We start from the raw sequence: 20,315 nt of genomic DNA, 5'->3' as shown, positions 1-20,315 counted from the left end.
TTGATTGATTGATGGGCTTTAACAGTACGTCTGATTACGTGGTTGAATGAGGAAGGGAGGGATCATGTAAGGGCAAAGTTCGTGCTGACGTGTCGGCCCACAAAGGCTTCCAAGATATCAGGCCCTGGAGGGCTATCCGCGGACGTGCGGCTCTGTACGACGGGAGCCTTACAAGGCAACCAAAGGTGGCTTTCTGGTGTCATCTTGGGGGTGTCATCTGAAAGACTGGCGAGTCTGAACCGGGTTGAAAATGCCAATAGCCTATGTGACATGCATGTCGCGTTGCAGCAATGCTGTTACCGATGGTGTGAATAAAGGCCAATGAGACTTTTCAGATAACAGCCCCTCATCTGTGGTTATCATATCCGGCGAACCCGAATGTGGCCGTGGAAGGCCTCAAAATGCCTCGTTCGTGAAAATCCAGATTGAGGACAGGTGAGCACTGCCAAGGCGGACAGACAGAACCCAATTGACGTAGGAGGGAGAAAGCATAGAATTCGGGAAGGCCCTTAACCAGGTTCATACCCAAAAAGCAGCTATTGCGATTTATGTTGGGCAGTATTAGTGTGCCATCTGCTGGTCAACGCTCTCAGCCTGATCGATAGCCGAGGCAATCATCTCAGCCCGGTGTGGGGGGAACTGACGCAGTCATCATGAAGTTTCTCTGTTGGCACAGACTGTGCCTCCACCATACTTCTTGGTGGTGTGTAAGACTGAAAGCGACGGCTCGCGGAAGGGAGTAACCGCACCCCTCTCACGTAAGATGTATGTACTGACATCTGACAGCCATTGGCTGATTTTGTAAACATCAGATGAAAAAGCAACCAGGCGATGAGAGATAATGGGTCTTGCCAATGCTTGTCTTTGAATCCGCGTATCTTGCGGCCAGGTTCTGCTCCATGAGGTGCCTCGTATTAGACTGTCGCAATGCAAGTCCCCACCCCCAAGTTCACAGCCCTACAGACATGACCCAGTTTGCCAGCGGGACAAGCAGGTGTCATCAGATCACCACTTTACCTGCATATGCATCAACAGCAGCCAATGTCTGAGAGTGCCCACAAGCGGCTGAAGACTTCCCCGCTTGTTCAGACCAGAAGAACAGAACATGCCACCACTTAAAGGTTGGATGCCTAAACGACTAGGCACCCTTCACGCAAGTCTCCCGTCAACATGGCATTCCTGAAGCCTTTGTTTCGGTTCAGCCCCGGAGTGATTTGGGAGTTGCTCAAGCACGCATTTCTCTCCATCCAACCTCTTTCCATGATAGCCATGGCTTTCATAACCAAGTTCTTTCCCACCGAGGCTGACAGAACCACCCGAAAGAGGTTCATCACAAGGCTTGAGCAGGCATGCAAGCCGAGCGCACTGTCCGGGAATTCTTTCCTCCCTGAGGGCATGGTGCTCAGCCTGGTCACGACCGAAACAGTGAGGCAAATGATGCCTCGCGCCAGTGATGGCTTGGTTGAGTTTGTATGCAGTCATGCCAGAAAAGTCTTCTTGACCACTTTGCACAGCAGACATGACAGAGTTCATGCCGCCATGAACAGTTTCTGCGCCCATGGGATCACGGATGATGCGTTGCCCATCAAAGCCCTGATCAAGGCACGAGACATTTGCGAGCTCCTAACGGAGAAAGAGACGGCAACAAAGTGTCTCCATAAGACGGCGTGGCCCTGTTTCGAGTCATGGGAATGTTGCGAGATCTCGGATTTTCAAAAAAGCCAATGGGTGTTCTGTGCTCCAGTCTTTATGGAGAGTGACTCGCTGCTGGAATTGGAGGAAAGCCACGTCCTCCCTTTCACGTCGGTGAACGAGATTGGTACAGGCGGTCACTTCAGTACGGTTTCTAGAGCTAAGATCCACCCTGATCACTATCGAGGCCGGTTCTCCTTCAACAAGGTTAGTCATCGGGAGAACAAGCCAGGAAGATCTGGAAGCTGATCAACCGCAAATTAGGACGCGGGTGGGCAAGTTCACGTTGCTTTGAAGCACATGAAGGACCTCAGAGAACCAGGGTACAATGTCCAAACTGCGTGGGCGAGCGAAGTAGGAGCCCTTGATCAAATCAACCAGCTCCGCAACAAACACTTGATCCGCCGCACAGGAGCTTTCAGGGCGGGCAAGAGCTACTACATCATGTTTGAGTGGGCTGACGGCGGCACCCTTCGAGATGTTTGGGAGCGACAAAACGTTGACCATACCACATTAAACGGCACTCGCATCATGCAGGTCTTGGAGCAGCTGCATGGCCTGGCCGAGGCACTTTCGAAACTCCACAACACGGTCAACATCAAACAGCCCAATGGAGACGCCCCGGGCCCTCTTCCCAGAGCTGAGACCATTCTAGCACCCTCCTCTCTCAACGTCCCTAAGGTAAAGCTTCAAGTTGACGCTGAGAACAGTGACAACACTGGCGAAGAGCACTGGAGGCATGGAGACTTGAAGCCTGACAACATCCTCCTCTTCAAAGATGCCACCTCTCCATGGCTGGGAACTCTCAAGATTGCAGACCTGGGCTTGGCAAAGCAGCATGCATTCGCCACGTCCCAGCGAGTTGACCCAACCCGGCAGAAGTACTCGACGTCCCATTACGAGGCCCCAGAGGTCGTCATCAGGCGACACGAACCACGATCTCGACTCTATGACATTTGGTCCATGGGCTGCATCATTTTCGAGTTCGTCATCTGGTTACTCTATGGCTATCCCGGGTTACAGAGATTTTATGGGGAAAAGCCGCCGACGAGCAGGGATACACTCTACTTCACGGTAAACCCAAGAGAGGATCACGCCCAAGTCAGTGAAATTGTGAAGAAATGGATGGAATACATGCAGCGATTTGACCCAGAGTGCAACGACCAGTCGCCCAGTGTCATTGGCGATCTCATCAAACTGGTCAAGAACCACCTCCTTGTGGTGACCCTCCCAGGACAGATGGGCCAGGGAAGATCTCGCCAGGGCGCAGATTTTTTGGAAGGAAGTCTGAGGGAGATCATGAACAAAGCAGTGACTAACCGTGGAGGAACCTATCTCTTTACTCGGTCGAGCCGAAAAGCGGCGCAAGCATTTACAGAGATGACTTCTCTTTGGACGGGTTCTGGGGGACACGCAGTGGCCTTGAAGAGCCCAAATCTGGTAAGATTCTCTTAGCCTGTGCTGCGATTATGGGTACTGAGCAGCGTTCAGGATGTACGTGCAGCAAAAAGGTGAAGAGATTTGAGTCACTATGATGGCTGACTGATGGGCTTCACTCAACTTCAAAGACTGTGAGTAATAAGAAGACAATCAATATGAGGAATGAACTAATACAAGTATAGTATGTGAGTTCCTAGCAGTTGGTCCATGAAAGGAAACATGACTAACCGATAGCCCGTTGATCTATCCAGAGTGTAAGCCCGCTTCCAAGGCCCGTTTTTCTAGACTGACCAAGGTGTCTAACTGTTCCGGATAGGTGGTGAGTTTCTTTGCTAGATTGCCATGCTGGTTTGCGGAATGTACTAAGTGTAATAGAAAGTATGCCAGTCCTTCTGCCTATTGACTCTGGATTGGGACTGATAGTGGCTAGTTTGATAACGTTTGGGAATTTCAAGATGACAACTCGTTCGCAACTAGCTTCCTTCGCAAACAAGACACTCAACTTTCGAGACCTTCTCCTCCTGGAGCGGCTTTGTTGTGCGAGCTCTGCGCGCGCCTGAGTCTTTTGACTGACGTTGTTTTGATGAATGACACATTTGCCAAAATCAGGAAGCTATCTGAAAAGTGTCATCTCCACCGCCTGATTTTTCATACCTTGAAGGGACACCGTGAAACTAGCCTGATCGAGGTTCGCCGTGTTGGTGGTGCTCTCAAACTCAACGGAGAGCCAATGTCAGGGTTATCGATCTGCAAAGGCCTAGGTATGCCGTTCCTTGTTCCCAAATCATCACATCTTTCGATACTGATGATCAGAAGCCGAAAACACGAGGCTGCATGTAGCTACTGATTCCCCGGGCAACATCCAAATCGGCTTGCCTCAGCTCCCCGAAGTGAACAGTTCACCATTCTACAATTTGATCTTGCATTGGATCCAGGACTGTGATTCAAATCATCCGGAGTGCCGCCCATTGAACCACGACCCAGAGTGTCTGCCGACTCGACTACTAGATGTCGGCCCCAGTGGAAGCCTAGGTAATGACTCTTTGGTTCATCTTCTTGTAACCAAAAAAGATCTGGATACGGGCCACGACTTGCGCTACATCGCACTCTCTCATCCATGGGGAGATACCCTACAAAATGACCACTTCTGCACAACCCCTGGAAATTTTCATCAACGGCTTATCAGCGGCATTCCTTTTGATAAACTTCCCCATACTTTCAAAAATGCAGTGCAGGTTACTCGCTCGCTCAATATTAGGTACCTGTGGATCGACTCACTTTGCATCGTCCAAGGCGATGGCGGCGATTTTGATACCGAGGCCAAGAACATGGAAACTATCTTCAGCTCCGCCTATTGCGTGATAGCCGCCAGCCGGGCTTCCGGGACATCGAGTGGGTTTCTAGGAGAGAGACAAGCGCGGAAATTCGTCAGATTTTACGAGGCGACGGGTAGTCCACACTACGTCTGTGAAGCCATCGATGACTTCCAGCATGATGTGATTGAGGGGATCTCAACAAACGGGGATGGGTCCTCCAAGAGCGCGCTCTAGCTCGACGAACAATCTACTTTACTGAGAACCAGACATACTGGGAGTGCGGGAAAGGTATTCGTTGTGAGACTCTTGCTCGCATGACAAAGTAAGTGTCCTTCCTGAGTCGTATATACACTTCGACTAACCTTAAGGACCTAGCACCAAAGTCGCATTTCTGGGTGACCCAAATTTCCCTAATCTAGCCATTGACTCTACCAAAGGAACGAGGATTCGCTTTTACGAGGAACTTTACGAGGGATACTCAAGACTTGACTTCACCAAGGCATACGATAGGCCCATTGCCATTGCCGGCCTTGAACAGCGACTCGTCCATGCTTTTGAAACCGACGGAGGCTATGGCGTCTTCCTAGGGCAATTCTTCGGAAGAAGCCTGTTGTGGGTTCGTGACGCTAGGTTCACGGACAAGCTCAAGAAGATTGACTTCCCTTTGAGCCAGAAATATGCCGTCCCGACGTGGTCGTGGATGGCGTATCAAGGGGCTATAACTTTCATGAATGTTCCTTTCGATGAGGTTGACTGGGAGGAGGGAAAGGATGCAATTCGGTCACCGTGGACATCAAGTAATTCGTCATCGAGCTCAGCCACATGGCACACTGGGAACTCGGATGAGAGAATCGACCTAACGGCCAACGTCAGAGATCTAGTAAGCCCAGGGTCTGCTGAGAAGGGAATCGTCTTCGACCAAGGACGTACGGGTCTCACTGACGGCAGACTCAAATGCGTGGTTGTTGGAAAGGAAAAGGTACGGGAGAAGAAGACGGATGTGGCACTTTTGCGGCACTACTACGTCTTAGTAGTGGTTCCAAGGGGAATTCTAGAGACCGGTTATGAGAGAGTTGGAGCTGCTTGTTTGCCTGAAACATGTATCGCTTGGGACAGAGATCCAGTGAGAGTGCAAATATTCTAACTTTACTTTCCTTACTAGCTGGGATGGGACAAACAACTTAATTACCCTACCAGAAACGATGTACATCTCTTCTCATGTTTTTTATTCAAAGCTTAAACATGTTGGCCCCTCCTTTAATCACCTGTAGATGGTTAGGTGAAGGCCAGGTCCGCGAAACCGAAAGTGTTGACGACAGGCCAAGGCTAGTCACAAGTGATGGATGATTTATTATCGCCGCTATCACGGTGGCTAAGGTGCTATAGATATTTAAATCTGCTATTTAGATAATGAGTCTCTGTTTACTTGTAGAACAAGGCGCATTATGGTTTATAATACATCCAAATACAGGGGGGCCTGCCATTTCGTAGTAGTCGACTATCACTTCTGAGCTGCTTAATGACTGCAGTACCGCTGTAGGCTAGGTACCTAGACTTTGGTGCGCCAGACTCACGTTGTAACTACGTGCCCTATGGCCAATCAACGCTCAAAATGGCCACTACATCTCCACGTGTCTTGCCTGCGCCTCAGCCAAGGCTGAATCTGGCAGTCTGGCTGACCCTTTGGCAGACTCTGCCACATTTTTCTTCATGATATCTGACAGAGCAATACATTTTTCTCCTTTTACTTTAGTTCTGCCCTTACATCGTTGCGGTTCCAATCTGAACAGAACCCCTGCTCTTCACCCAACACTTCACCAGCCATGGCCCATATTCACATTCACATCGCCCTACTTCTCGCCTTGTGGATAGTCCAGAGACCGACTACCGAGAAACCCGCCTCAGACTTTGGCCTTTTGATATCTTTACATATCAAACTATATGTAGCAGCTGTAGGGCTTGCATTCTTTCTTGACCCTAGTTTGGCGGGGCGGGTGATCCGGGAACAAATTGCTGCCTACCGAAAACTCACAGAGTACTTTGCAACCCAGGACCGTTTCCCGGAACAGATTGCCTCCCTTGTGAATTTCTACGCATCAAGCCCCAGGTCGTCTGGCGTCACAGCAACACCGACATCCACCACCACCACCGGCAACAGGTCTCGATACACTTATTCGTCTCTGGCAGGGAAGAACCACATCCGTCTTTTACTCCTATGGCCCGCTTCCACGCCGGAGGTACCCCTACGCGGATACCTGTTGCCCATCCACGTAGGCGACGAGAACCCCTCCTACGCGGCCTTATCCTACTGTTGGAATGATTGCATATACTCATCTCCTGTAGATGGGGAGATGTGTATTTTCCTTGAGGACCTCCCATCCTTGCCAAAAGAGTACTATCATGTAAGACCCCTTCCAGCAAACCCTCTGCCACTCACCCCCAACCTTGTCAACGCTCTCCGAGCTATCCGGGACGACGTTTCTTGCATTGCGATTTGGGTGGACCAGATCTGTATCAACCAGGCCGACATCGACGAACGGTCTTCTCAGGTGGCGCTGATGGACCACATCTATACAAATGCCAGATATGTGCAGATCTGGATTGGAGACGACACACAGGATAGGAGCGTTGCCAAGGCTTTCGACCTAGCTCGACACCTGGGATCGTTCGGCTCGCGCCTTCGCAAATTGTTTGGTCCCTCTTCCCGGGTTGGAGACTACGACGTGGATGTTCAGACCTGCCGCAAGTACGGGATCCCCTTGCTGCAAGAGGCCATGAGCGAATATGCCACCTTGGTGTCCTTGGTCTGCCGTCCCTGGTTCTCCAGATCGTGGATTGTGCAAGAAGTGGCCCTCAACGAAAACATCAAAGTGTCGTGCGGTTCTTCAGAGATCACCTTTATCACCCTCTGGACTGCAATATCATTCTGCTACCAACAATTCCCCAGCAGCATCGGACCGGTACCACGAAACATGTATGAGGCTTATGGGTCATTGAGCCTTGCATTTCCTGGGAGTATAGCCCGGGGGCGCCGGAATCTGCTTGCAGTCCTCGTAGACCACAGGTACTGCCTGTCTACCGAGGCTCGTGACAAAGTGTTTGCATTCCTCAGCATCGCAGTGGATGCACATGATCTCGGCATCGTTGCTGACTATAGCCTATGTGCTCGGTCCGTCTTCACCAAGACGGCGGCCAAGATAATCCGTCACTACCCCAACCTCGACATCCTGAGTTATGCAACTCCATGGCCCCATCTAGAGATCTCAGAGGGGAATGGGATAGCGTTGGGCAAATGCAAAGACGCAACCAAGCGTTGTCAAGACACCTCCCATCCTCTCACCCTGCCAAGCTGGGCCCCCGACTGGTCCACCATGGTTGATTGCGACTCGTTGAGGCCCATAGGCCCAGTGAAGAGAGTAATAAACTTTTCCGCCACGGGAGACTCAAGGCACAAGCCCCAGTTCCGCAAGAACGACACTCAGCTGGGCCTGCAAGGGATTATTATAGATCAGGTCGCCCAAGTAAGTCGCACACTTGGATTGCCTTTATCGGAGCGGTGTGCCTTTCTCAAGGATGCAGAAACTATGGCTCGGGTACGCAACACGGCGGTTTACGAACCTACGGGGGAGAGCATGTGGGACGCTTTCTTCAAGACTATAACCGGTGGGGATGAGATGCTGGCTACGACATGCGGACGGGCGAGTTACCGAGTGACGACGGAAGACTCCCCAGTCCTATTCGAAAAAGAGTCGTTCCATGAAAGATACCAGAAATTCCTCGGACAGTTGCATGTCGCTCGGTGTATGGCAGAGCTCCAGTCCAAGAATGGCGTTGACTGGATCATTTGCAAATTGGTATACTGGATAGTTTTCCTGTGGGAGAACCGCTCCGTGTGGTACGACCCAAGACACGAAGCTCTATCGGAAAGATTCGGGCTGGGGATCCTGGGTAGAAATACAAATCGAAGGTTTATGCGGTCTACGAAGGGATACATTGGCCTTGCTGGACCCCAGGCTAAGCCAGGGGATTACATTGCCCTTTTTGCTGGCGGAGCTGTCCCTATCATGATCCGGCCGAAGGGGAAGTCTCCAGACTCTACGTCGTTGTGGGAAATTGTGGGAGATGTGTATGTTCACGGCGTCATGTTTGGTGAGGCATTCAACGTGGAAAAGTGTGAAATGATGTGGATAGTTTAGGACTTGGCCGCACAGAGAGAATAGGATGACCTGGAGGTGCTTTAACTGCACGCCCCCAGATAGGGCAGACATACTTTTTTTAAACCAAAAAAGCAAGCCTTGAACTTTCTTTGTGTTCAATAGCTTATTTTCCTTAAGTAGCCAATTTTCGATGGGTCAATAGTAGTTAAAAGTGCGACATGGTTATAGTTTATGTTACCACTTCTCCGAGGAATGAATAGAGGGGCACTTTGATAGAATATGCCCCCTGGGTATTACCTAAAGCATCGTCTTACGGCAATTATCAAATGCGTTTGGGGACATGAGAAGCGATAGACTGGCTGGACATGAGCTCACAACAATCCCGAGGGGGTAAAAAAGTAGTGATTACCACAGGCCCTCTGCCCAGCCTTTCGATTCTTTTGCAAACGACCTCCTTCAACCCAGCCTCCTCCTCCTCCTCTCCCAATCTTCCAATTGGACCGTGATACCGTCCCCCTCTAATGGCTCACCGCCGCCGAGAAGCGGTTGGAAAAGAGGCTTGCTGCGTGATCCAAGTGATGTATCCCTTGCCATCACCACATGCGGGTCCATCTCAATCCCGACGTGTCCCTTTCCATCGTGGCCCATGTATCTCCCAAACGAAAAAGTCTGACTTCTCCAACCCGAAGAAGGGGCGCTGCCGTCTCTCACGGCTCGGCTCGGTGCTATGTATGCCAAGACTGACCCGAGTGTGGTGGGAAATCGCGGCAGAACATACAGGGTCGCCCGCGAGTAAAAGAATAGCGCGACTGCAAGATCCAGGCCGAGCACCGTCATGGATATGATGAAGGCAGTATTGTCCATGAAGATTCGAGTCTCTCTGGTGACCCGCTTTCCCTCGATGGTGGAATCTTGCTCTACGGCATCGAAAAAGTCGGTATTCCGGCCGAAAAACGCAGCCACGATTCTACTATACACTTTGTTGATGACTGGGGTGAGCTTGGTAAGGTCCGGTAGAGGAAGTTTGGGATCGATAAAATCTCGAGACCCAGTCTCCAAATATATCATCTGAGATATCCAGTTGAGCGTGTTGGTGCTGTTACTCCATGAGTCCACCGGATAGAGTAGGTTGTTCAGGGTCATGAAGAAAGATCCGGCATCACTAGTAAGGTTGGCGTAGTGTAAGGCCGGTTGGCTTCCGTTTATGAGCTGGTAATCGAGCACATGGCCCAATCGGTCAACCACGATGTCGAACATTGCCGTTTTGAGAACTGGTCGGCACACTGAATAGCTCGTTGTCATGGTCTCATTCTCTTTCAATCCGTCAGGTGCTCGGGCCCAGCAAAATGTCAAGGCAGGGTTGCAATCGATGCTGGGGCGGTCCAACACGCCACCAAAGACAAGACTTTCGTAATACGCTGCTGCCGCGGGTGCACTGCTCTGCTTCTGCAAGGCGTCACGAATCAACTGCCTGCCAATACTTTCAACATTGTCGTCACAAATAGAAGTGATTCCCGAGCTGGTAGTGGAATGCTCCTTGATGACATGGGATGAAGCTGCGACTGATGTGCAATTTGCATCGGCTCCAAGTCCCATGGTTCTCAGAACATAGGTGTCATCGGGACCATCATCTCCTGACCCTGTGATCTCATGAGGCTGAAAGTAATATTCAGTCGAGACCCATGGGATCAACTGTGCGTCATATGTCATGTTTGCCAGGAGCATAAACATGAACTCGTTGGAGAAACCCCACCTCGTTTGATATGTTGCAATCATTGTCGCATTCAAGTGCCCCTGATTATACATGGGCTTGAACAACCGCGGATACTCGACTGTCGTCAATCTTTCGTTGAAGAGCGCTCCGAGGCTGACTGCCAGTACGTTGGCGAGCAGCGTGACAAGGCAGAGCAGAGCAAGCATTATATGGCGAGATTTCAAAGCTCTATAAAATACCATCTGTGGCGGAACAGATGTATACTCAGCCTTGATGGATTTCTCTGGCCTGGATGAACCTGACCAAAGATCTTGAAATGGCTGGAATATGCAAAAGGTGCGCGTAAGGAATATCCAGAATGGTTCAACCACTGTCGCAAACACGGTCGGTATGTAGTTTTCCAGTAGCTGCCGGACCTCGAAGTTCGAAGACGGGCGAGTAAGGCCTGCCATGAGATTTTTTTAGTTGCCTCTTCATAAATGCAATGCGATACTGCCACTAACCGTTGAGGTTGACCTCCTGGGCCTTTAAATATGACAGTACACCGGCCCCAGCCGCGATCAAAACTGCAAAGGCGCATCCTGCTGTTCGTCCGAGTGCTAATGGCTTGATCGGTTTGTAGTAATTGTCGTTGGCTAAATCCTGCCACTGCTCATCCGACGATTCCAGGTTCCCTTCCGCAATGATCAATTCGTTTTGACCCGACTCGGGGTTAATAGTCAGCTGGAATCTGTAGCCTTGCAAGTCGCGAGCGAGGCGCTTGTCGTCCGCCATGTCCATGGGCCAGAAGAGCTTTGACGCCATAGGGCTGTTGTGGGCGATGTCGATCAGATGATCAATTGAGCCGGGGGCCGTAACGAGATTGCAGGGAGAGGATTTCATGTGATACGCAATGAGTCCGGCCGCCACTGCAATGAGCACGAGTAGTACTTCCACAATGACAGCCAAGACTCTGCTGATAACAATGCCAGTCATGGTGAATGTCGACATACATGTATCATCATCAGCCGGGTCCGTTTTGTTGCCAAGTCTGTCAGCAATGGAAAGGCTGAAAAACTTCTCGTGGACACCACGGACCAAACTCTCAAGCTGCAGAGGATCTGATAATAGCTCAGGAGATCCATTGTAGCTGACTATGCCGTACTGAAGAAGGACAGAGCTGCTGGGGCTGAAGCCGGAATCCGGGACAAAGAAGTCGGGTGATTGGATATCTGTAATGTCTTGGGCGCCTGAGCCCTTATTTGTAGGGAGAACTGGGTAACTGGGAAGGGACTCTTTGTAAGAGGTCATGTTAAACTCTGAAGAAGTCAGATTCATCGATCCAGCTCGGGCCTTGATGCCGTCGTTGACCGGTCTTAAGTCAAGGGCCGCAACGGTAGCGAGGACTGCCTGCTTGTGGAATGACACATGGCACTGCAGCGCTGTCAAGTTGAACTCTTGCGAGTTGGTCGACGAGATGTTCATTTTCTGTGACCACAACACCAGAGCCGAGTTGTGGTCGTCTGACTGGCTGGAGCAGTTCCAACTCATTGCGTCAACAAAATCGAAAGATCGGCTGTCTCTGTAGTACAGCCATACGTCTGTCTTATTTGGGTCCAGATTCACGTCGGCGAAGCAGTCATCTGCAGAAAACCGATAGACCAGTTCGCCGTCGCCGGTCTTGTTGCCTGTATTTCGGTAACTCACGGGGGAACAGTCAACCTCTGCCCATAGCTTGGTGGTGTTGGAAGTCCAGGTCTTGTTTTGGCCCGAAAGGGCAACATCGTCGTCGACATAGAATGGCAGAAGGGCGTATTCTGGAGTTGTGAATGCTGGGTACGAGTTGTTCATCCAACCGATGGCGTACGCTCGATGGAGAAAGCGCAGGTCTTGAAGCTGTCTGTCTGGCGGTAGAAGCTCTGACCTCTGCGTTATCGTTACAGGGAGGGTATGCGTTGCCGCAGATGTTCCAAATAATGCAGTCTGGAGAGGCGTCAGCACCCAAAAGACAAGCACCATGATGCTTCCGGATAGAAACACGGCCCAGTGTCTACTCGGTCAGTCCATGTTCTCAAAGAGCAAGGTTTGTTCATCTCACCGTCGCTTTGCAGCACGAACAGGCGCCACAGCAATAAAGTCTGAGGGATAGTCGAGGAGGATCGAGTTCTGGGCGGTTGCACCTCCTGGCTTGGAGAGTTCGGTCCACGGCTGGATGCGCTTGACATCGAGATCGATCCAGTTCCACAACAGGCTGAATAACACAGCGACAATGTTTGGGACATATCGATAGCCGATGATGGCATACTGTGGTATCTCGTTGAGGGTTGGTGCCTGTGCTAAACCCTTTCGTGCCTGGCTCCGCTGGGCCAAAACCTCGATGATGGCAGCGAGCAGCAGCGTTAGCACAATAACACCGACGAGAACAGGTGTTGATAAGGATGGCGGCTTCCAGCTTCTCGTTCGGGGCGCGACTGAAGCTGGCGATGGTGGTGGTGCGTTGGTCCGAGACGCCTTATCCCTGTCCCACAGCCTAGACCTCACTGAAGGAGTCGGCGGGAGCAAAGTTCGCGTCTCGGGCGATGACATTGCCCTGGCTTTTTTCCCCCTCGTGACAGAGTATGGCGATATGGCTAAGATCTGAACTTCTGGTCTCGAGACATCGGAAAGATGGAAGGGAAGGACCAAGTTCACACGATGTAAGAAAGATGAAACCAAGGCGTTATTTCGCGATAAAGTCAGCCCCAACTGTGGAGGCGCAGCGGCTCCTACGATGCCCTTGTCGCTGGGTGGAGATGTTTCGCACACCAATAAAGATGTCATGTTTCTATCCAAGCTTGTCCCTGTAATTATTACACGTTGGAAATCCCTCAGGCTGACTCTCTATCCGGTGGCCGAAAACGGGCAGCAATGCGAGGGCACAATGGGAGAGCCACAACATGTTTGTCATTGCCAGAGCCGTCAACAACAACCCCAGGCACATTATCAGAGTAAAGATATTCTAACCTCAGCCCTGGTATTGAATCCTGGGATCATGAAACTAGAGATTTGGCGATGCACCTTTTTTTTCTCTTTAATTCTTATTTTTCATATCGCTATCGTAAAAGTAACATGTTCCTACAGTGGGTCTCAAAAAGTAACGACACATCCCGGGTTTCCCCGCTGTATCAGTACTACCACCAAATGAGGCTATATCTTCAGCGCCTTATTACACAGCCAAATGAAGGCCAATTGCATCTTATTATATATCAATCTGTAGATAATTGAGAGCTATATCTTTTAGTGTATCTAGTACTTAATATACTAGCCGTGGGCATGCATAATAGCCTGCATTCTTTGCTTCATTAAGTAAATAAGGTTTTCAATGACTTCTAGCTCAATCTCTTCCCATAGCTCGACCGCAGCTATAATAAGAGCCTACTTTGACTCCTCGGTCTTAGGCATATATGTGAGCTCTAGATATCGCTTGCAAATCCTCTCTTTGAGGATTGCCCATAGGTTTTCTATGGGGTTAAGATCCGGGCTGCAAGGCGGCCAGTCCACAACCTCGGCCCTCCGATTCTCACACCACTCATAGATCCAGTCTCTGACGATATAGGCTATAAAGGTGCTAGCGTTGTCGTGCTGGAAGTAACTATTCCTTGTCACGATCCGGGGAAGGAATCGCTGCAAGCACTCAAGAATAATCCTCGCAGTTACTCCGCCGCGAGGGCTTTCTAGATCGCCGGCCAGGGGGACCATCGGGAGGCGTCTACGAAGGTTAAAGGCACTAAAGAACATCTATGAGTGCCTTGTCGGAGTAACGCGAGTCTGGATATTATCTCTGAAAAGTCTCTCGTGCTAAGGATAGTTAGAAGAGTCACACTCGTGAGAAGAAAAAATACCGGTTTATAGAAGACCTATATACGCCTCTGGCCCTCTCCTCGAGCGATGATAACCTCATCAGAGAAGGTCTATTTCTCCCAAAAGTCCTTAGCCATATGAATATACCGCCGGGCAAAGCGTAGACGCTATCTAGCGTGATCCTCGCTAAGGAAAGGTCAAAGAAGGGACTTATAATGCATGATCCCTTCCTTCCGAAGGTATGAGATTAAAGTTACCCTATAGCAGCTCAGCCCAGCTTCCTCGATTAATTCTCGTACCTGAAGATAAGGGTCTTGGGCAATAACCCTCAAAATTCTCCTCCTTTCCCTCGCTCCAATAATGCGCGGCCGACCGCACTTGGGTTGGTCCCGGGCACTCTCTTGGTCGCGATATCTTTGGACCACACCATAAATTGCATGCCGAGAGACGCCCTCTTCCCGCGCGATCCAGGCGGCCGACACGCCCGAGTTATACCTCTAAATAATCCTCGTTCTCGTATGAGGAGAATAATACTGAGTTGGCGCCATTTGGACGTAAATTGACTGCGTAATGAACAATTGAAGTTAGTGATGAATTTGGTGGAGGTCGAAGTGAGAGCGGGGTACGGGAAAATGTGTCGTTACTTTTTGAGACCCACTGTAGACGATAAGTTCCATTCAATCTCAAATATCCAACTCGTTGCATCAACTTTCAACTCAGCCTGAGTCGACTTACCAGACCGCACGATCAGAGTATCTCTGTTAACACCAGGCTAGGGCATTGAGATTGTTGTTCCTACCTACATATATATAGCAAAGCTGGAAAAGACTCCGATTTCTAGTGTTTCAAGGACAAAGATCTTTTTTAGCATTCGCTAACGGTACAAATGAAATGTCGGCTTCCAAACACTCCACCACTTCGGTTCAGATGCTGCAACCCGCCTCTGACAGAGGCTTTCCTAAGTGGTCCACCGCCCCATCACTTCATCTGACGATCCTCTGTCGAACCATCTCCATACGCGAGAGCAACAGCCTCTGTCTGGCTGAGCGGGCGAAACTGCTGAATCTGAGAAGGATACCAAACATAAAAAATGGCCATGGTGATGGCCATCAGCACCGCATCAAAAACGTACAGCGTCCACTCATTCTTGAGAGGGTAGGCATCAGCTCCCATGACGTATTCGATGATACGAAAAATACAACGAATGAGGATGAGGGCCGAAGTCGCATAGAGCATCAAAATCATCCTTCCCCAGTCAAAATTTCCTTCAGGTCTGGTACCGGGCCAGTTGGCACTGTTGCGTCTGTAGCGAAGATGAAAGATGACTGATGCAGCAACGAAAAGACCGAAGAAGAGGATTTGGATGACTAAACCACCAACGACGATGTTCTCGCCAAGCTTTGGGTCGTTACCAGCGGCCATCAATCCAGCCCCTGTGCTCTGAATCAAGAACGAAAAGACGTCTCCGACCACGAAGGTAGTCGTGAGCCATTTTACTTTGATGATGGAGCACATCTCCCCCTTAGGGCCAAGACCCCTCATGATTCGACCGAGTGTCATGTAGATCGAGGCGGCAAAGAGGGACGGCGGAATAAGTAGAAAGAGGGACTGGATGATGTACGGCATGAGTTGGTCGGTTGCATTGTTCGCAGCGATTCGTCCAATGAAGCCCACGACTTCCACTATTGAATGCCGGTTAGCATCGCGAGTTTCAATATTGGAAGCGGTTTTGAGAACATACTATATCCGCCGATCGTGAACGGAATGCAAAACCAGAGGCGACAGCGCGTCATCTTCCACGTGTGTGCTGCCGATAACACGGCAAAGACGATGGTGAAGATGACGGCAGCTGCCATTGACGGAACGTAACTCCATAGGTAAAAGTCGTCTTTGTATTGGATAAGTTCTCCTCTGGGTGTGAGGGCGTCAAAGTGCGACATTTTGGCGATGAAGTGAAAGTTGAGTTCGTTTTTCGGTTCCGAGTCGATTTTTTGTGTTGGGTTTGTCTGACGCAAATACAAGGGGATGAAACAAGGAGAGGACGCCGTTGGGAGTCGGAGTCAACGATAAGGTAAAGAATCAAGTACAAGTGCTAATGCATAAAGATGAAAGATACAGAGCTAAGAGCGAGAAGTGATGGATGCTGGCTAGCAAGGAGTCAAGATCTTTGAAGCACGTCGCGATATATAAATGTTAACGATCTGCAAATCTTGACGAGATGCACTGCGGCCCCAGGAATAGCACCAGAGTGCCCGACTAGCCAACACGAGCAGACTTACCTAAATGGTCATCAACACGCGGAACCCCTGACAGACGCGGGAACACGCTAGCTTGTAGAGAGCGTTGATCCAGAAGATTGCCGGGTTGGAAACGACTCAGTGACTACTGCCATACGGTTTCCGAAGCACCGCCACTCTCATTTATGTCGGGTCGGCACTCTATGCGCGGATTTTTGAGGGTCCTCGCCTTTCATACTCGCTTTCCGGAACTAGATAAGTTCCTTTAGGATCCTATTACTGATTCCAATGTAAAAAAGTTAACAGATGTGTCCTTTTCGAAGGGAGCATTTAAGCTTATAGGGTAGGAGAACAAGACACCAATGATAGTCAAGCTCATTGCTATCATCCGCACTAATAAAAGAAAAACCATTAGATATTTAATTATGATAAATGTTGGATCCCAACAGTGACTCTTTGTCTCGTCACTGCCATCTTAATTTATACTGACAAGGACGTTATGAAAGGCCAGAGTGATCGCGCAAAACCTCAACTAAATCCCACCACAACAGCGCCCTTCTCTTGTGAAACCAAACACTGTCTGCTTTGATTAAAAATTGCATCTTTGGGTACTCATCAGCTCCATAATTAAACAAATCTGTCTTTATTTCTCTTTACCTCTGTCAGTTTTTCTGTCCTCACGAGATAGATTCCCTGTCGGGGATCTAATTAAGCTCATGCTTGACACGCGGCAGGGGTCCTCGTATACTCTTACTAAAATGAAAACTTCCTCGGATTCATTCCAAGTTAGGTTTAGTGCTCGTATTCAGCACCCAACTAGGCAAAGCGCCCATGACTCGGCACAGGGGTCCGAGAGAGACACCCAGCGTCGTCTTCCCTCGCATTCCCTCGCACTTCCTGCATATCCTTTTTCCTCGCATTACTTCTCTTCTGTCTGTTTCTTTTCGCTTACTCGTATTCCAGCCCGTTATCTCTCTTTCTCATGGAATCAAATCGCGTCCGAAAGCCGCGCCAAGGTCATCGCAAGTCGCGCAATGGCTGTGCAGTTTGCAAGAAGCGCCACATCAAATGCGACGAGCGACACCCCATTTGTGGACATTGTGAGATATCTGAGAGGGACTGTTACTATACTGTGCCTAAGAAGGCTAAAATGGGAGTATCTCCATACGAAAAGGAGCTCACCACTTCGGCATGGCTTCAGACTGCATCCACGTCGAAAGACCCGGAACTTCCAGCGTCACCGAATCTGCACGACATCGAATCCGATGAGCTTTTTACCTTGGAACATTTGCAGCTCTTGTACAATATCCAGGAACATATGACGGACTGGATGATGGTGCCGGACTTACTTAAGCCCCTCGCCAATGGCTACGTCAACGCTGCTTTAAAAACACCATACTTGATGAACCAACTACTCGCTCTATCCGCAATGCATCTGAGCACCGTCAATCCCGAATCCTCAAGTCATTACGCAATTACGGCGAATCATCTCCGACACCGAGCACTGCGCGGCTTCAACAAGGAGCTCAACGATACCTCCCAGTCGAACGCGACATCACAGTTCTTCTTTGCCTCGTTGCTGGCACTACACTACTTCGCTGAGACAATAAGCGGTGTCCCGGAACAGGAATTCCCCACCACTCTTCGGCATATGCTGGAATACTTTCGACTTCATCGCGGAGCGCGAGTGCTAAGCGATCGAGCACACCCAACACTTATGGGTTCATCAGTAGTGGGATGGCTTATTACTGCGGTGGAGGAAAGCAAGAAGGAAACACACACCCCGTCAGAATCCTGTACACTTCTGACAACAATGCTTCAGGCCTCGGACTTGAACGAAGAGTCGCTCGAGGCTTGCGAAGGAGCGAGGGAGTCTCTCGACCTCGTCCATCGATGGATTCAGGGTCCCAATGGGTGGGGCGTGCACGCGCTGCTCGGATGGTCGAACCTCATCCCGCTGCGGTTTCTCAGCCTGTTGGAAAAACAAACTCCCGAGGCTCTCGTCATTCTAGCCCATTATGCCGTATTGATTCATCGTTTTCGGGGCTTCTGGTGTTTTGGAGATGTGGGAAAACGGCTGGTAAATGGTATCTCTGGTCTGCTCGCGACGTACTGGGTGGATTGGCTTCCCACGCTTGATGACGAATGAAGCCTCTATAAGTTTCTAAAAGTCATGTAATTATTATATATAGACGCTGTAATGTGTATGCCTTGATGGTAAGAGACAATTCTTTTGCATCTCAAACCTCGTCGAAACCAACAAATGCATTCTTGCCACCGCTGAGCGGAAGACTGATCAGCCCAGCTTTCCTCCTAAACATATCCAACCATTGCGGATTGTCGGCCCAAGTCTGATCCCATGCATTGTCAGGTCCGTACATCATCTCACTCATCTTTCTCTGCAGCTGGCGATCCGAGGGCACGCGTCCCTGCGAGATCTCGTCGGAAACATGCTTCAGCAGGAGGCGTTCTATCTGTCGGTATGAATGCGCCGATGTCTCGTCTCTGTTTGATGGCGTAGAATCAGCCACCCCAGGACTGACACCGTCGCTGCTCAGCGGCCCAAAGACATTCTCAGACGAGTCCATGCGGTGATCTGCTCTTGAGGCCGAGAAGGGCTCCATCGTGTGTCTCTGCGTGCCAATAAGAAAGACGGGCATGTCATTCTCAACAAGATCATCGATCTTTTGCTCAAAGCCCCTGTCACCTTTCCACTCCCTCATATCTGATCCAGTGCGAAAATGCACCGCCAAGTGTTTCTGCCTCTCAGTCCAAGTATCCATACGAGAATCACAGAACCCGCAGCGAGACTTGACGTCGTCGATAGACGAAAGCCAGTTTTTCATCGAGTCGTTGAAGTTGCATCCACGATGAAAGAGGCGGAGGTGCTGTCGAAGATGATCTTTGCGATGAAACTGGCGGGCTTCTTCTGGTTGCGCCACGCAGGCGGTATAGTTGTGGACTTGGTGATGTTCGGGCAAAGGGTCGGGTTGGCGGCAAAAGACGCAGTATATACGCCCATCCGGCTCCTGCAGTACCGGGCCATACTTGGAACATCTGAAAGACGTTAACAACTGCATATAATGAGAAGGCAGTCTAGCTGACTCACTGCCATTGTTCAAGGCTCAAATGCATCGACGTTTCGTGTCGTTGCCAGTCATGTTTCGTCTTGAAGGTATCTGTACAAAACGTACATTGGTACCTTCTGGGCTCCGTTTCTCCATCTCTACCTTTTTTTGACCTTGCAGGTTGCCTTCTTCTACGCCTTCTCCGCGATGCCGAGGGCGATGAAGTAAACGAATCCCAAGACCCTACCGAAGAGTCGGAGCGGGCTCCAGCTTCTGCACTGAAAGGTGTTTGTGAGGTACTGGCCACATCCTCGGCATATGGCAAGTTAACGGGTAGTTCAGGCCGACACGGTAAACTGGGGGAGATTATGTGGTCAGATGAAGATGATAGGGCTGTAGAATCTGGGGCATCGGATTGGAATACGCTGCATGGTTGGCGATTAGTGGTTGACTCTCCACGAGGCTCATGGGCTTCTACCTTTGCCATGGGTCGGTTGCTAGCTGTAGAGGATTGGGATATAAGTTGGATGTGTCGTCAATGACGCCAGTGGACGTGTTGCTGTGAGACTGAGTGTTGAAAATGCCATGAATACTTGTGTTCTCAACGTTGGCTGCGTTATCCTGGGCCTCGTCTAGACCACTCGCAGTCCCGAGGTACCCCACCTCGTGCTCCGGAAGCCATGACATCCAGTCTTCGTCAGCAGCCATCTGACCGGCATGAGCCGGGGTTCTTTCGGACGTAAATTTCTGAGAGTCCATTTCTTGCCTTGAAGAGGTCAAGAAGGCCATGCAGGTCCATTGGGCGGCATCATTGATTCAGCGTTATCGGAGTCATCGGGTTTTAGCACAGGGCGTAAAACTTTACGCCCTTG

At 50.2% G+C, this 20,315-nt stretch overlaps 6 protein-coding genes across 6 annotated transcripts; 3 read left to right on the top strand and 3 right to left on the bottom strand.

The window, feature by feature from the left end:
- Nucleotides 1-1,170: 1,170 nt before the first annotated feature.
- MRS44_011548 (uncharacterized protein) lies at nucleotides 1,171-5,503 on the top strand (the record flags this gene model as incomplete). The annotated part of the gene is made up of 7 exons (XM_065619773.1): nucleotides 1,171-1,899; nucleotides 1,957-3,132; nucleotides 3,563-3,893; nucleotides 3,946-4,628; nucleotides 4,715-4,770; nucleotides 4,824-5,427; nucleotides 5,483-5,503. 7 exons carry the CDS (start codon nucleotides 1,171-1,173, stop codon nucleotides 5,501-5,503), a joined length of 3,600 nt encoding a protein of 1,199 aa, XP_065475845.1.
- Nucleotides 5,504-6,271: 768 nt separating this feature from the next.
- Nucleotides 6,272-8,644, top strand: MRS44_011547 (uncharacterized protein; the record flags this gene model as incomplete). The annotated part of the gene is made up of 1 exon (XM_065619772.1): nucleotides 6,272-8,644. One exon carries the CDS (start codon nucleotides 6,272-6,274, stop codon nucleotides 8,642-8,644), a length of 2,373 nt encoding a protein of 790 aa, XP_065475844.1.
- A 417-nt stretch (nucleotides 8,645-9,061) lies between these two features.
- Nucleotides 9,062-13,118, bottom strand: MRS44_011546 (uncharacterized protein; the record flags this gene model as incomplete). Its single annotated transcript, XM_046283334.2, has 3 exons — nucleotides 9,062-10,764; nucleotides 10,823-12,348; nucleotides 12,397-13,118. The coding sequence occupies 3 exons, from the start codon at nucleotides 13,116-13,118 to the stop codon at nucleotides 9,062-9,064; spliced, it is 3,951 nt and encodes a 1,316-aa protein (XP_046134739.2).
- A 1,998-nt stretch (nucleotides 13,119-15,116) lies between these two features.
- On the bottom strand, nucleotides 15,117-16,078 carry MRS44_011545 (uncharacterized protein; the record flags this gene model as incomplete). The annotated part of the gene is made up of 2 exons (XM_046283335.2): nucleotides 15,117-15,820; nucleotides 15,880-16,078. The coding sequence occupies 2 exons, from the start codon at nucleotides 16,076-16,078 to the stop codon at nucleotides 15,117-15,119; spliced, it is 903 nt and encodes a 300-aa protein (XP_046134740.2).
- Nucleotides 16,079-17,357: 1,279 nt separating this feature from the next.
- MRS44_011544 (uncharacterized protein) lies at nucleotides 17,358-18,524 on the top strand (the record flags this gene model as incomplete). The annotated part of the gene is made up of 1 exon (XM_046283963.2): nucleotides 17,358-18,524. The coding sequence occupies one exon, from the start codon at nucleotides 17,358-17,360 to the stop codon at nucleotides 18,522-18,524; it is 1,167 nt and encodes a 388-aa protein (XP_046134741.2).
- A 91-nt stretch (nucleotides 18,525-18,615) lies between these two features.
- MRS44_011543 (uncharacterized protein) lies at nucleotides 18,616-20,202 on the bottom strand (the record flags this gene model as incomplete). Its single annotated transcript, XM_065619771.1, has 4 exons — nucleotides 18,616-19,432; nucleotides 19,485-19,554; nucleotides 19,606-19,868; nucleotides 19,922-20,202. The coding sequence occupies 4 exons, from the start codon at nucleotides 20,200-20,202 to the stop codon at nucleotides 18,616-18,618; spliced, it is 1,431 nt and encodes a 476-aa protein (XP_065475843.1).
- Nucleotides 20,203-20,315: the final 113 nt, after the last annotated feature.

This window comes from Fusarium solani (assembly GCF_023522795.1).
Source record: "Fusarium solani strain SB1 chromosome Unknown bctg00000007, whole genome shotgun sequence".
Taxonomy (NCBI): domain Eukaryota; kingdom Fungi; phylum Ascomycota; class Sordariomycetes; order Hypocreales; family Nectriaceae; genus Fusarium; species Fusarium solani.
The sequence above is the reverse complement of the archived record's forward strand: the minus strand, read 5'-3'. Positions and strand labels throughout refer to the sequence as shown.